This window comes from Alternaria ethzedia (assembly GCF_023757985.1).
Source record: "Alternaria ethzedia strain BMP 0044 chromosome Unknown scaffold_18, whole genome shotgun sequence".
Lineage (NCBI taxonomy): Eukaryota > Fungi > Ascomycota > Dothideomycetes > Pleosporales > Pleosporaceae > Alternaria > Alternaria ethzedia.
This window is the reverse complement of record NW_026056211.1, coordinates 119,079-134,021: the sequence shown is the minus strand read 5'-3', so window position 1 is coordinate 134,021 and position 14,943 is coordinate 119,079. Positions and strand designations below refer to the sequence as shown.

At 54.9% G+C, this 14,943-nt stretch overlaps 3 protein-coding genes across 3 annotated transcripts; 2 read left to right on the top strand and 1 right to left on the bottom strand.

Annotated features, from left to right (window-relative positions):
* Positions 1 to 300: 300 nt before the first annotated feature.
* J4E87_006982 (uncharacterized protein) lies at positions 301 to 5,924 on the bottom strand (the record flags this gene model as incomplete). Its single annotated transcript, XM_049378582.1, has 3 exons — positions 301 to 382; positions 432 to 5,597; positions 5,644 to 5,924. 3 exons carry the CDS (start codon positions 5,922 to 5,924, stop codon positions 301 to 303), a joined length of 5,529 nt encoding a protein of 1,842 aa, XP_049231603.1.
* Positions 5,925 to 7,718: 1,794 nt separating this feature from the next.
* J4E87_006981 (uncharacterized protein) lies at positions 7,719 to 13,126 on the top strand (the record flags this gene model as incomplete). The annotated part of the gene is made up of 3 exons (XM_049378581.1): positions 7,719 to 8,017; positions 8,067 to 11,702; positions 11,749 to 13,126. 3 exons carry the CDS (start codon positions 7,719 to 7,721, stop codon positions 13,124 to 13,126), a joined length of 5,313 nt encoding a protein of 1,770 aa, XP_049231602.1.
* A 476-nt stretch (positions 13,127 to 13,602) lies between these two features.
* Positions 13,603 to 14,867, top strand: END3 (endocytosis defective- protein; the record flags this gene model as incomplete). The annotated part of the gene is made up of 2 exons (XM_049378580.1): positions 13,603 to 13,842; positions 13,899 to 14,867. The coding sequence occupies 2 exons, from the start codon at positions 13,603 to 13,605 to the stop codon at positions 14,865 to 14,867; spliced, it is 1,209 nt and encodes a 402-aa protein (XP_049231601.1).
* Between the last annotated feature and the right edge of the window lie 76 nt (positions 14,868 to 14,943).

The window sequence follows — 14,943 nt, the reverse complement described above, 5'->3', positions numbered from 1 at the left end:
CATAGCTATTCTCTCATGCTACAACCCAAATCTACAGCCATGTTTTCCCTTCCGACGCAAATGACACTCAAATGACGACAAAACACAAAACGTGTTGCTCCATTTAATCCCAATACATTCAACGCCGTACCACGTCTGTAACTCCGACCCAATGAGAGAATGCAATGTCGATATTACAATAGTAGCGATAAAAGCCATGCGCTGAGGCCTGAGAGTGACTGACAACGAAACGGGTTCTTTTGGCAACACGTAGAGTCATAAAGCATCAACGAAGCCGTGACAAACTAAAGGCACAACGGCCTAGTAGAGCTGGCCGCTGATGAGCAGTGACTCGACAGCTGAGCCGATGAATTGCTTCTTGAGCGTGAGATCGCATCCGAATCTGGGATGATGTTAGTGTTGGTTGTGCAAACAAATGGGGATTGACATACCTTTGCTCTAGTTCGCCCTTGATCTGTTTCTTCGTGACGTTCATGAGATCAGACTTGGATAGAATGTCCTTGATCTCCATTAAGATGGCATCGTCACTTGGTAGGTTCGACATTTCCATGCTGTCCGCACCGTATCCGCTCTGCGCGAGGCTCAATCGTGAGTGGTTGTCGTAGCGTGGGAGACCAAGGTGAGACGCAGAGCGAGATGGTGTCATGCCTCCATACTCTGAGCCAGCGACAGATCCGCCTCCGAAAGGCTTCCTGGTGGCGTACGTGTATCCTGAAACCTCGGAGCGGTCGTCCCGGATGGTGTGCTGCTCCCACATCTCCGCCTGGTACTCCTCCCACCTCTTCTTGGGGATGCTGGCAGGATCAAACTTGCCTTCATCTGTGACAAGAACCTTCTGACCCTTTTCACCAACAACAACACGAGTGTTACCCCACGAGAAGTCGTCCATGTACCAGAACGAGTACAAAGGCAGGCCGAAGGCGAAGACAGGTGTTGCGAAGATGTAGATAATCATCCAACCAATCATTTCCCACTTGCGTCGGATGATGAAGATGATAGCCTGCAGACCATAGATGGCACCAAGAAGAATAAACGCAGTGACAGGGACGATGTCGGGGGACCACACCAGCGTGTAGATGAGATAGCCGATGTAGACAACAATAACGGGTTGTACAACCGTGGAAAGAAGATCCATGAAGACGATGAAGCGCATACTGAAGCAGCAGAAACCACAAAGCTGCGTGAGCGGAATCAGTTCAATCAGGTTGTGCACAGTAGAGTTGATCCAGCGACGACGTTGAGACATGAAGACGGACCAGCTGTCAGGTGCGACAGTCCAAGCGTGTGCTCGCATCGTGTACTTGGTCTTGTACTTGGGATGGAACTTGAGAAGTAGCGTGGTCAAGAAGCGATCTTCTCCCAGATGCAACAGGTTCTTCGTGTGTAGAGTGTCGACCCGAATCTCTTGGTAGGCTTCGACGACCTCCTTGCTAACGAACAGTGGCTTCCCAGACTCGGCAGCGCGAATGCGGTACATGGTGAAACAACCAGGAAGACAAGTGACGGAACCGAACAAGCTCTCGAAAGCCTTGGTCAGGTTGTGGGAGATGAAGTATTCGTACACTTGCATCATGGTAACGAACGAAGACTTTGCGTTGGTAAGAGCGGTTTCACCACAAATAGCAAGAAGGCGGGTATCGTGGAGGAAGGCTGCGACGAATCGGGTGGCGGCGTCAGGTGCGACTTCGGTATCGGCATCAATTTGGAGGAGGAACTCGTAGAAGGTGGGGTTGACTCCGATAATGTTCCGAATCTGATGGTGCATCTCGAGCTCAAGCGGTGTCATGGGGAGGTTGTAGTGCACACGGTTCAGAAATCGCATGAGGATGATCTGTGAGTCACGCTTTCCGCGGTTACCAGGCTTAGAGACTTCCGAAGGCTTGCCAATCTTGACGACGACCAGGAAAGGCACAATGTGACCCTGTACCTCATAGAGACCCGAATAACATTTGCCCATGTTGTGCTGCTTTTGACCCTCACCCAAACTCTCAAAGCTGAGAGGCTCGGGATCGGTAGCCTCGGGAACACCAAGAATGTCGAGAACGATGCGAGGAGTGGGCTTGTCGTTGCCTTGACCGATAATCATACCATCGCAGACAATGACAAGAAGTTTGCGCTTGTCATCATACTTCATCCTGGCGGCGGAATCGATTGCGCGACGGAGGGAGTCTTCGTCTTCGGTGTAGGCAGGCACAGTGCAGATGATGAACTTGTCGATGTTCTCCGGGTCGGTCTTCCGGCTGAACTGAAGGGCCGCCAGGAACTTGAATCCGATAACACTGACCAAGAGAATGGAGATTGCGAGGAGGAAGTACTTGGCGAACAGACACTTGGCCGAGTTTCTGGTGTCGAGATCGCCGACGTAAAACAGGTTGTTCATGCAGGTCTCCATGTTTGCCTTTGTTTGCGGGTTCAAGTTGAGATTCTGCCAGTATTTGGTGATGTCTTTACCGGCCTGAACTCGGAAGATGTCCACAACGCTTGGGTCCATGAAATCGGTATCAATGTTCTTGTCATCAGGCTCTTCGCCGACCTTGAACTTGACCTCACGACCACCAGGAATGTAATCCGTGAAATCGTACACACGACCATTCATGTAGGCGATCGAGTTACCCTTGTTTCCAAGTGTCTTCAGGTATTCGGGGCTGTATCCAACACGACCTTTCATGTAGTTGGCCTTGAGGAACATCTGTTGCTCGAACCACCAATCTCCACGAGTGTCGTTTGTGAAAGATCGGAAGTCGTGGTATTGCGCGTTGATGTCGGTGGTACTGATGAGGTTGTTCACTGCGGAGTCGGTGTAGTTGGAGTTCTTGTAGTTCAGCTGCACGGCTGGGTTGATTCCCTTTCCGTCCTTGCCCAAGCACAGAGAGGAAACCTGCACGGGGAACAGATTGGTAGCATCCTTTCCAGAATACTTCTCCAGATTCTTCTGTGGAACGATGCTCGGATAATGGTGAGGAATGAACTCTCCCAGGTCGTAGACGATACCGCGGATGGCAACGTAAGCCTCGTTTCCATCCTTGCCGTTGAAGGATGTCAGTTCGGCAGCAGAGTAGACGTGTTGTTTCGGGCAAATAACAGCGGGGAAGCCAATCATGAGGAAGATGACGAAGGCACAACTCCACCAAATGATCATGTTGATAGCCAACTTCTCTCGCCACGCCATACGCACATCTTTGCGTTTGATGCGTCCGATGTACCGGATAGCAAAGTCGGGAATGAGCCATGTCATGACGTAGACAATGAACACCCATCTCTTTCGACTGCTTGAGGTGGGAATAGTCTCGACCTCCTGTAGTTTGGCTTCAGCAGCCTTCTCGTCGTCGATAGCCTTGGGCTGTTCTAAGCCGTGGAACATGTCGCCATTCGTGATGCCCGATGGCGCCTCTGAGCGAGCATCGATATCCCTCTGGCCAAAGTAGTTGCCGCTCTTGTCGTCGTAATAAGCACCAGGCGAGGGTGAGAGGAGACCAGCGCGCACGTCGCCGTACGATCGGTTTGCATCAGGTGTAAGCAGATTGTCGTTGGAATCAGTCGGCCCACGAGCGTAAGGAGCGAGGTTTGAAACGTTGGCGATTTCGAGCCAGCACTTCTCGCTCAAAAAGACACCAGTGGCACCCACACGAACTTCGTTCTCCCGCCACGGCTTGTGATCGAGAACCATCTCAGCCTTCTCCTTGTCGCTTCCAACAATGGCGAGGTCAGTTTGTGCAAGCCCAAGGAACTCGGCGAAAGGCATGAAGATGCTGAAGTCAGCCACCCGAAGACGTTGGCTGATCTCGGCAATGCCCAGAGCCTGAACTTGTTGACGGACGCATTTGCTGTCGAACTGGTTCGCGATCCTTCGGTCATTTGGTTTCAAACAGAAGACGAAGTAGGCGTTGGCTTTGCGCATTGTCGATTCAATGGTCCTCAATGAGCTGATGAATTGGCCTGCGGCACCAGTCTGCTTCTGAGCTTCACCGGGCTTCTTCGTGCCCGAGATGTTGCTCTCTGCATCACTAATGGCATCCTCGTCGAATACGTTCAATTGACGTCCGAATCGACCAGTCTTGTCGGCCTTCCGCTTCGCCATGCTGGGCTGGCGTGTAGGTTTGGAGCTGACAGTAGCCTGGACGATGGCTGACTTCTCCTTGGGGTGTGTCATCTTCTGAAGAGCCTCTTGTCCAAAGAGCTGTTGAACGAAGGGAGCCTGGGCGGACTTGAGCAGGTGCATCATGTCGCCAGAGATGAGCTCAGCGTTTTCCTCCAAAAGACCCTCTACACTGTAGTCGATGTCACCAGTGAAGTGGCGAATGGTAAAGGTGGGCGAAGTGTTGGGGGTGGGGAAGTTGCTGCCGGGTTGCACGACTGTCAAGCTTCCAGGAACAATGGCCTGGTGCTTGCCGTCGAAACGCTTGCGAATGGCCTCGAGGAACTGCATGTCAGTCTTGCCACGGCGCATCTGGTCGTCTAGGATGCTCAGAAGACCGTTGCCGGGCTTCATAAGGCCGGTCTTGACAGCTGTGTTGTCGTAGAAGGCCATGGGCGGCAGAGAGATCTCCTCGGCTTCCAGCTCTTGGATTTGCCGTTGGAAGAAGCTCTCCTGGCAGAAAGAGATAAGGGACTCGTTCGCAGTGTTGTTGAGGAGCTGATCCAGTGATGATCCAGTGGCGGCGAAGTTGGCGAATCCTGGGAAGTCGACCATGGAAACAGTGTTTGAGATTTGCTCGGATGGCATTGAGATCCTTGAGTTCATCTGCTCCATGACCCAAGTGACGAGGAGCGAGTACAGAGAACGGGCAAGCTCATCTGCATTGGCTCGGGCACCCTTGGGGTCCAGCATAACGGTAACGCGCTCGCGGTATAGAGTCTTGGACTTGTACCGTAAGCTTTGCTCCAGATCGGATATGGCAACGCCTAGGAACTGGGCAATGGGTACTAGAGACTCCTGGTTCTTGACAACCGTAATGGACTCTCCACCTTCATGGGAGTATCCACCGCTCTCATCAGGCGCAGGAGTTGTGTTTTGGCCCATCTCGAACTCGAGCTGACCAATGTGCATGATGGTAGCCATGATCTCGCAGATGCCTGCAATGCTCTCTTTGCCAAATTCTAGCCTCCGGAGGGCGGCCTTGAAATCAGCGAAGCCCTTGGAGTCATCGATGCCGACCTTGAGCTGTGTAGGGTGTCCGAGATAGCGCCATCTCTTGTTGGAGCCGAGCGAGGTGCGGTTGCCTGCGCCCTCTCCACCTACTGCGTCGAGGAACAGGTGCTTCTTCTCATTGACACTGGTGCCAGCGAGGAGATAGTAGAGAACATGGTAGGTGCGCTCTCCAGTCGGCACGGAAGCGATGCGGCTGCGCTCGAGACGGTGGGCGAGGAATTGGGCGCCAAGCAGGGTGGCGTTGTTCGCGGTGGTGGTATTATACTGGAGCTCTAATAAGAGACCAGATTTGGAGGCTTGCGGGGTCGTGAGGGACTTGGTTGTGGTGAAGGCATCGAAGACAAAGTTGGCATGTTCAATCTTCTTGGAGAGAGGTGTCTGGGAGAAGGACATGAAGGACCTCAGCATGTGTCCGCGGATGGTCGTCTTTCCGGAGCCAGACTCGCCACTGGAACATGTTAGAGATGTCAGAGAGATGCAGTTCGGGCACTCACAGGAAGACAATGGCTTGGTCCTCGGAGCGGTGTCCCAGGCGCGTGTAGGCCCTGTGCGAGAGGTCCTCGGCGGCCTGGTGGGCGCTTCCCTCTTTGCCGCCATCTACACCGAGACTCGCGTCTGTGCATGTGTTGATGGCGACAATGCCCTGGGAAGAGAGGGCGGCAATGGGCAGGTGTGCGTGGTACCGGCTGGCGAGGGCCGAAGTCAAGCCCGTGTCGTTCTGCTGGTGCTGGGGCAGCGAAGGCAGCGAGGGGTTCTGCAGCGGGTTGGAAGCCATGGTGGGCAGCCGCGTCCCCGTGGGAGCGAGTGAGAGACCGAGGGGTCAGGCAGGCGCGGTCGGCGGTCGGATGGCAACTGCGCGTCGTGGAGACTCTTCAATGTTGTTGGTGTTGCGTCCGCAGGGCTGCTGGCAGGACTGGCGGAACAAGAAAAACACGCGGCGGGAATAATTACAATCAGCGAATGTGGAAAGGGTGTACAAACGAAGGTAAAGGATGCCAAAGCCAAAGCCGTTGAGTTGCGTTGCAAAGGGGCCGGCACGGTATGCTGTCTAACTCTACTCTGGACCAGACGGAGCGCTGGAGAGCATGGGGCTACGATGCTTCTAGCTCAGCTTTGCCCGCCGCCGCACCAGCCGCCTTTGGGCTTGTGTTGACTGGGAGACCCAGCGATCACGAAAAGGGGGCGCAAAAATAGAATAGAATACGCTGAACAGCCCTATTACCTCGCATCCCCGTTGCGGCTCCACTCGCCTGCTTATTGATGCGACGAAAAGGTCGTGAGAGATGTCGAGCTTCGCAGCACGTAGGATGGCACCGCGACACAGCGTGACCCCGAGAAGCACCTCTGCACGATACTGTCCTCACGTTGCACCTGTTTCTCCAGGCGAAGACGTGCATCTGGGACCCGGAGACGCATGGCAGAGAACCACTACCAGACATGCGTGCTAGCGGTCGCGCGCCCCCCGGGAACGATCATCGCTGCACGCTTCAATGCACTAACCGTCGAAACCGTATCGATTGCGCGGCGACGGAGCATGCCCATGCCGCCAACTGCTCTCGATAATTTTTTCGTCGCTCGACAGCCGTCAGCCAACGTTTCTTTTGCTCGCCCGAAGACGTTGGGCCAGCCGGCGTCGAGGCCCACTGCTCTAGACAGCGGGAGGCTGTGTGCGTGACTTCACGATAAAGTAGACCCTTGGGTAGCGCCCGCGATGGAGAGACAAGGATTGATTTTGTCGGTCCCAACGAGGGGCGCGCTTTGACGTCAGGTCGAGATCTGAAATTGTCCCGGCGTGATTCGGTCGTGTTGAAACCATGGAGCCAAAGACAAATGAGAGCTAGATGAAAGGGCGTGAGGTGGATATTGGGATGTGCCTGCAGTGCGCGCCATGTTACAAGCTTCAGACGTCGGGCGCCATCTCCGCAGACCCAGATGCGCCGTCGAGTTTGATCTTATCGATTAGATGGCGATGGCCGTCATGGAGTGAGAGGAATTCTCCGACTATTGCTTGTTCACACCATATGGTGCCAGGAAATATCGACGACATGAGTAAACCGGGCTAAAAATAGGGGCTGGCATCGCATCCACGCCACCCGCTCGTATCACAGGCCCATGGGACGGTGCCGCAGCTGGTAGTGGCCACGAAAACCAAGACTCGCCATCCATGTCCGGCTGGTGTTGATGCATTGAGCTGCCTCGCCCCGGCCTTAGTCACGCTGCTAACCCTCCCTAGCCATACGCCGCCATGCCCCATGCAGCTGGCCGGGAATGCGTCTCGCCCTGAGCCAACAAACATCACTGCTGCTCGGTCTGCGTTCCACGAGGCCTCTCTTGCTGTCTGCATTTTGTTCTTCTCCATACAATCGTTTAATCCGTCCACTCGCTTGGCCCTTTGCTCCGTCGCCGTGTAATAGTTGCATCTACACGCGACCCGTACCGCTCTCGCCCAGACACTTACCTCTGGGAAGACAAGACAGCTGCAGTCAACACGCGGTTACCCTCCACCTACCCTCGCTATAGTAACGGTACTCGCATCCACGGAAGGGGCGACCCGCCTCAGCCCGCAACCATGAGTTTCGTCAACAACTCCCGCATGTCCGTCTACTCGACGGCGTCCGCCTCGGCATCGCGCCCAGGCAATTCGCCCTCGCAGACATCCACCACGACGCTGCTCAACACGCTCAATTCCGCCTACAAGAACGGCCGCTCGTACAACCTCGAGGCCAGCACCAGTCTGGTCGTCAACACATGGGTCAATGCCAAGAGCATCATCGACGACCGCATTGGTGGCACCGTCGACCTCGAGCTGGGGCGAAAGGCATGGGAACATGCCCGCCGGAGAGCTGAGGACGGCTGCATAGTCCTTGCGTATGTATCCAACCTCCCTGCGTCCACCATCATCCACTGACCCGCGCAGTTCGCTGCACGACTCGAGCCCCTCGCTCTTCTCGCCCTTCGTCTCCAGCCTGCCTCTGTCCCTCCCGGGCAACTTCTACACTGCACTCGAAGCCCTCAAAGCCTTTACACACTGCGTAACTCCGGAGAACCCCTCCACCCCCCGCTACTCGGCCCTGGCTGCCGTCTTCACCATCAACCTTGCTGGCGGTGTCGTCGGAGCTGAGATCAAGTTGTCCACCTCCGGCCTGGACGTCCAGCAGGGCTTGCTCCAAATTCCTAGCAAGAGCGGTACCCGCGCCTTCGATGCCTTCTACTACCTCAACTCGAGCTCCGCTTCCAGGCAAGAGAGGGAGTACCTGGACATCCAGTCTCCTGACCACTACGCCCTTCTCCGACGATCCGGAACATACGACCCTCCCAGTTACCTTCCCGATGCTGATGATGCCGCTGCTGCCGAAGACTTCCGCGCCAACCTCAAGGCGATTGGCATCAAGGGCCAAAAGTTAACCAGGCTTATCAGTTGTCTGACTGGACTGTTGAAGCTTGGCAACACCCTCGACTACTTCATGGATGAAGAATCTCTCGCTTCGGTGTGCGAAGATGTAGAAAACCTATTGGACCTGCCTGAAGACACTCTCCGCCAGAAGCTCGGCTCCAACGAGCGCGAGGTTGCCATCGGTGGTATCTACGAAGCCATCGTCGACTTTGTCATCTCCCACGCCAACAACTCAATCAAGGAGGACATCCAACGCGCCAAGTCTGGCTATGCCATGGACGGCAGTGAAGGCAGCGGCATGATGACACCCAACGAATCGGAGGACGGAGACATTGTCAACATCACTGTTGTCGAAATCCCCAGCCGTACTCTCGGAAAGGCGATTGCGCTGCGCACTGTATTCGACGACAGCGAAGGAATCAACGCCGAGATGCGCGATGACGGTGTTCAGGTGCCGCCTGTTAGCAATTCCGTTCTTGAAGGCATGCGCGAGGCCATGCAGACCTGCGCAGCAGAACTCGGCATCAATGGGGCCGCTCTTCGCGAGAAGGAAGCTGATCTAGAAAAGCGTGAGGCTGTGTTGGAAAAGCTCGCTCTTGAGATCCCCGACGAGGACAACTTCGTAAAGAAGGTCCTGAACCCAGTACCCAGCAGCGGCATTGTCCTGGGCAAGCATGGCCGTTTCGACCTGGCCATGACAGTGGCCAGTAGCAGAGTCTGGTTCCAACTGGCAATCCACCCCACCGATGTCATTCCCACCTCGCTCAACCAGGACCTCAACTCCACCTGGCAGGCTGGCGTAGTTTCTCGACAGCTTCGCGAGTGGCGACTACCCGAGTGGGCCAACCGTCGTAACCGCAACCTCGATTTCACTGCCGACTTCGATCACCACGAATTCTACGACCGATACGCTCCCTTGGGTTGCATGGACGGTCAAGAAGGCATTCAAAACTGGACCCTGCAGCGTGGCTGGAGTAACGGCGAAGTGATGGTCGGGAAAGAACGCGTGTGGGTTAGGGAGGGCACATGGTGGGAGGCGGAATCGCAGCTCGACCTCAAGACGCACGAGATGGGTGGTTCCCCGAACATGATGGGTGGCATGATGGGAGCTGGAGGCATGGACAACGGATACTCTACCCCGCTCCCACCTACAGCAAGTGCATTTTTCCCACCTCTTCCGGACATGTCTGCGGCTCCTCAGAACCCGTTCCAGAGTTCCACAAGTCTGGCCGTGCCAGGTGCAGATGCCAAGTCAATCGCTCCTACTACGCGCACGCTCCCCACGGCGGGACCTGGTGACTACGGTCTTGGAGCCAAGGGCGACGAGAACAAGGGTGTCAGCTACTATGACATGGAGTCTGGTGGCAACGCTGTCGTAACAGAAACCCCTCTAACAGGCACTCGAAGGCTCTGGGTTTTCTTCGTATGGGCCCTCACCTTCTGGATCCCCTCGCCGCTCCTCAAGTGGATTGGCCGCATGAAGCGACCTGATGTGCGCATGGCATGGCGAGAGAAGTTCGTCCTGGTTCTGCTCATTGTCTTGCTCAACGCCGCTATCGTCTTCTACATTGTCGCTTTTGGTAAACTCTTGTGCCCGAACAAGGACAAGGTCTGGAACCAGAAAGAGGTTTCACAGCATCAAGGTGAGGACGATTACTTCGTCAGTCACCGTGGTGTCGTATACGACTTGACCTCTTTCTGGAAAAAGCAGCACAGCGACTCTAACACCGAGGCTACACGGGATCGAATGATGGAAATGGCTGGTGCCAACATGGACCCATACGTCGTTCCTCCGCTATACATCGCTTGCCCCAATCTGATTAAAGACACGCCTCAAAACCGGGTGTTGCAGCTGACACTGAACCAATCTACCGCCGAGAACCTCAACGCAATCGCTGTCCACGGATCTGGCTCAAGGACCAATATGCCAGACAGCGCTGCTCTGAAGAGCGAGACATGGTACCCTGACGTCTTTCTCCCCGCTATGAAGGAATTCAAAAAGGGGCCCCTAGTCTGGGAAGAGAAGACGATCAAGGATGAAGGTGAAGACCTGAATCACATGTGGTTCAGGCTTGACGACAGGGTCTACGACTTGACGGACTACTTCGCCACGATCGACTACATGCGGGACCAGGACCAGTACAACTTTCTCGATCCCAAACTGATTGACATGGTAAAGAGCAGCGCCGGTCAGAATCTCAAGGAAGACTTCAGCAACAACCTCAACAACAATGCGCAACAGTACAACAAGCAATGTCTCGACAACTTGTTCTACGTTGGTCAAGTCGATTTCCGTAAATCAGCCAAGTGCCAGGTCAACGACTACATCCTACTCGTCGTCACGGTCATCATCGGTGCAGTCGTCGTCATCAAATTCTTGGCTGCGCTCCAACTTGGCTCACGCAAACGCCCCGCAAACCAGGATAAGTTTGTCATCTGTCAGGTGCCAGCCTATACTGAGGGTGAGGATTCGCTCCGAAAGAGTTTGGACTCTTTGACTGCCCTCTCTTACGACAACAAGCGAAAACTCATCTGTGTCATTTGCGACGGAATGATTGTTGGTGGTGGTAACGATCGTCCTACGCCCAAGATTGTACTCGATATCCTCGGGGTTGACCCCAAGGTAGACCCTCCTGCCCTTCCGTTCTGGTCCGTCGGTGAGGGAAGCCAGCAGCTCAACTACGGAAAGGTCTATTCTGGTCTGTACGAATTCGAAGGCAATGTGGTACCATACCTAGTCGTCGTCAAGATGGGCAAGGAATCGGAACAGCACAAGTCCAAGCCAGGTAACCGAGGAAAGCGTGACTCCCAAATTCTGCTCATGAGCTTCCTCAACCGCGTCCACCACCGCTCAGCCATGAACCCCTTGGAGCTGGAAATGTTTCACCAGGTCAACAACATCATTGGTGTTGACCCGGAACTGTACGAGTATTTGCTCATGATCGACGCCGACACCATGGTCAAGCCCGATGCTCTTAACCGTCTCGTAGCCGCGTGTGCCCACGACTCGAAGATTGCCGGTATCTGCGGTGAGACGAGCTTGGAAAACGAAGACAGGTCATGGTGGACTATGATCCAGGTTTACGAGTACTACATTTCGCATCATCTGTCCAAGGCCTTTGAAAGTTTGTTCGGCAGTGTCACCTGTTTGCCTGGATGGTAGGTAATCATCCCACCTGCAATGTATGGCGCTAATTCGTATCAGTTTCACTATGTACCGCCTACGCACAGCTGACAAGGGCAAACCTCTCATCATCTCGGACAAGATTATCAAGGACTACGCCGACTGTGTTGTCGACACTCTGCACAAGAAGAATCTCCTCTCGCTTGGTGAGGATCGTTACCTGACGACATTGATGACGAAGCATTTCCCCTCCATGTCTTACAAGTTCATTCCCGATGCGTACGCTCTCACAGCCGCCCCTGACACGTGGAGCATTCTGCTCTCCCAGAGACGTCGATGGATCAACTCAACTATCCACAATCTGGCCGAACTCGTCTTCCTGAAGGATCTCTGCGGTTTCTGTTGTTTCTCGATGCGATTTGTCGTCTTCGTCGATCTCTTCGGTACTCTTGTCCTGCCATCCGTCTGCGCATACCTGGTATTCCTCATCTACACCGTCGCCAGTGGCTCAGGCCAATTGCCCATTGTCTCCATCATCATGTTGGCGGCGGTGTACGGTCTCCAGGCGCTCATCTTCATCATCAAGCGACAATGGCAGCATGTGGGATGGATGATCATCTACCTCCTGGCCTTCCCTATCTACTCGCTCGTACTTCCCATGTACTCTTTCTGGTACATGGACGACTTCTCGTGGGGTAACACCCGTGTCGTCATCGGCGAGCAAGGCACTAAGCAGGTTCTCACCACGGATGATGAGGGCTTTGACCCCAAGTCAATTCCTATGATGCGCTGGGACGAGTACGCCGAGCGCAATGAGCTTCCCGGTCGTCGCGGTCTCCCAGGCATGACCACTGAGAAGGGTGGCTTCAATGCGTACGAAGACGAAGCATACGAGATGAACGACATGCAATCCGTCTACTCGTCTGTCAAGCCTGCCTCGACCGTCATGTCCAACATGCAGCACATTTCGCACATGCCGCCGCAATCGCCTGGGCCATACCAAGGTATGCAAACCCGTCAATCGACATACTCGAACATGTCGCGGTACCAAGACAACCCACACCAAAGTCGCGTCATGTCGATGAGCAACATGAGTGACATGTACAATGGCAACAACACTTCACCGTACGGTCAACGCCAGAGCATGGGTGGCTTCCAGAGCTCAGACAACCTGATGGCCTCGTCCACACCACCGATCCGTGGACGTAGCCCTCTCAGCTATGGCGCCAGCATGTCACGGCCTGGCAGCACGACCAACTTCCAGAGCATGATGAACGGCCCAACCGATGGCCAAATCATCGAGACGGTCCAAGCCTGCCTCAAGGACGCGGACCTGGACAAGGTCACGCGCAAACAAATCATCGCACTTGCGGAGCAAAGACTACAGATGCAGCTCACTGGCGAGAGGAAGATCTTCCTCACGCAAGCCATTGACCACGAGCTTGCCAACATGATGTAAGAAGGAGAAGATTGAGGATTGATTGCATTTAGCGGTGTTGTTTGTACATGTCTGCACGGCAGTAACGCCATTTTCGTCTTTCCTTTGGAAGAAAACATGTATCTTTTGCATCTGGCGCACGATTAAATGGGAAAACTCGGGTGTTCTGGGAATCTGGGTTGTACTTACATCGCTCTTTTGAAGTGGTGGTAATACGGAGTTGTTGCATATATCTAGTGGAATTGAAGATCATAACATGAAGCTTGTTCTTTTGCCTTTGCAGTGATATGAATGCATTCATGTGAGGCATGGGAGTGGCAGGCGGTGGATGCACGACTAGCGTCAGGTAGCTACGTACCCCAGCCCAGCAGGCGCGGCCAGAGCTCCGCCATCCCGACATTCCCCAACCAGCACCCCCGAATCTCACACGACGTACACAACTGTCCCCTTCTTGGCCTCTCCTATTCCATAGACTCGACCCAATTCCGACCGCAAATATGGCGCCGAACCGCATCGAGCAAGACGAAATCGAAAAGTACTGGGAGATATTCAGTTCGCTCAGCGGCGGCGGCACCCACCTAGACGGCGCGCAAGCCGCACCCGTGCTCAAGAACTCACATTTGCGCGATGACCAGCTGGAGAGAGTGTGGGATCTAGCCGACGTGGACAATGACGGCAAGCTCGACTTTGAGGAGTTCTGTGTCGCCATGCGACTGATCTTTGACCTGATCAACGGGGTATGTCTGTCTGCATGGGCGATGAAGGAGACACAGGATTGACCACCCTTCCGTAGATATCTATGGATGTACCAAAAGCGCTGCCCGACTGGCTCGTCCCCGAATCCAAAGCCCACCTCGTCCAGGCCGGACGCGCCCTCTCCGGCTCGCAACCCGCCTACGAAACCGTCGAAGACGATGACGACACGCCCGGTCTGCGCGACGGCTTCGACTGGTACATGTCGCCCTCGGACAAGGCGAAATACGAAGAAATCTACACAGCCAACCGCGACGGCCACGGCAACATAACCTTTGACAGTCTGTCCGGCCTCTTCGACAGCCTAGACAACGTGCCCGACTCGGACGTGCGCTTCGCCTGGAACCTCGTCAACCCCAAAGCGCGAGAAAGCGTCGGCAAAGACGCCTCCCTCGCTTTCCTCCACATCCTCAACCAACGCAGCGAAGGCTTCCGCGTGCCCCGCAGCGTGCCCCCGAGCCTGCGCGCGAGTTTTGAGAAAGCGCACATAGACTACGACATTGAATCAAACGCAAACTCGCGCTGGGCCGCGACACGCGACGAAAACACCGCCACGGGCCGCAAAGCCAAATTCGGCGACGCATACCTCACGCGCCTGGGCGTCGGCGACCGCGCAGCCAACTACGGCGCGCGCGGCGGCAAAGGCACTGATTTCGGGGGCCGCACAACAGAAGACTGGGAGGAAGTGCGCTTGAAGAAGCAGCTGCGCGAGCTGGAGCAGAAGATTGCGGATGTGGAGAAGGAGGCGGAGAATCGGCGGCATGGGCGCAGTAAGGATAGTAAACCGGCGCTTGTGAAGCGTGAATTGGAGCTTCTGCTTGATTATAAGAGGAACGTGCTCAAGGAGTTGGATAATGATGAGGGGGGTGCGGTTAAGGGGTTGGGCGGCATTAGAGAGGAGATTGAGACGGTGAGGGAACAGGTTGAGGGGTTGCAGGGGCATTTGGAGAGTAGGAAGGGGGTGTTGGAGGATTTGAGGAGGCAGATTGATGATGAGAAGGCGGGGTAGGGGGGTTGAAGGGAGGGGGAGGGGGAGGGTGTATATAGATATTTGGGTATTGTTTAGAGCTGGGTAATCAGCAATG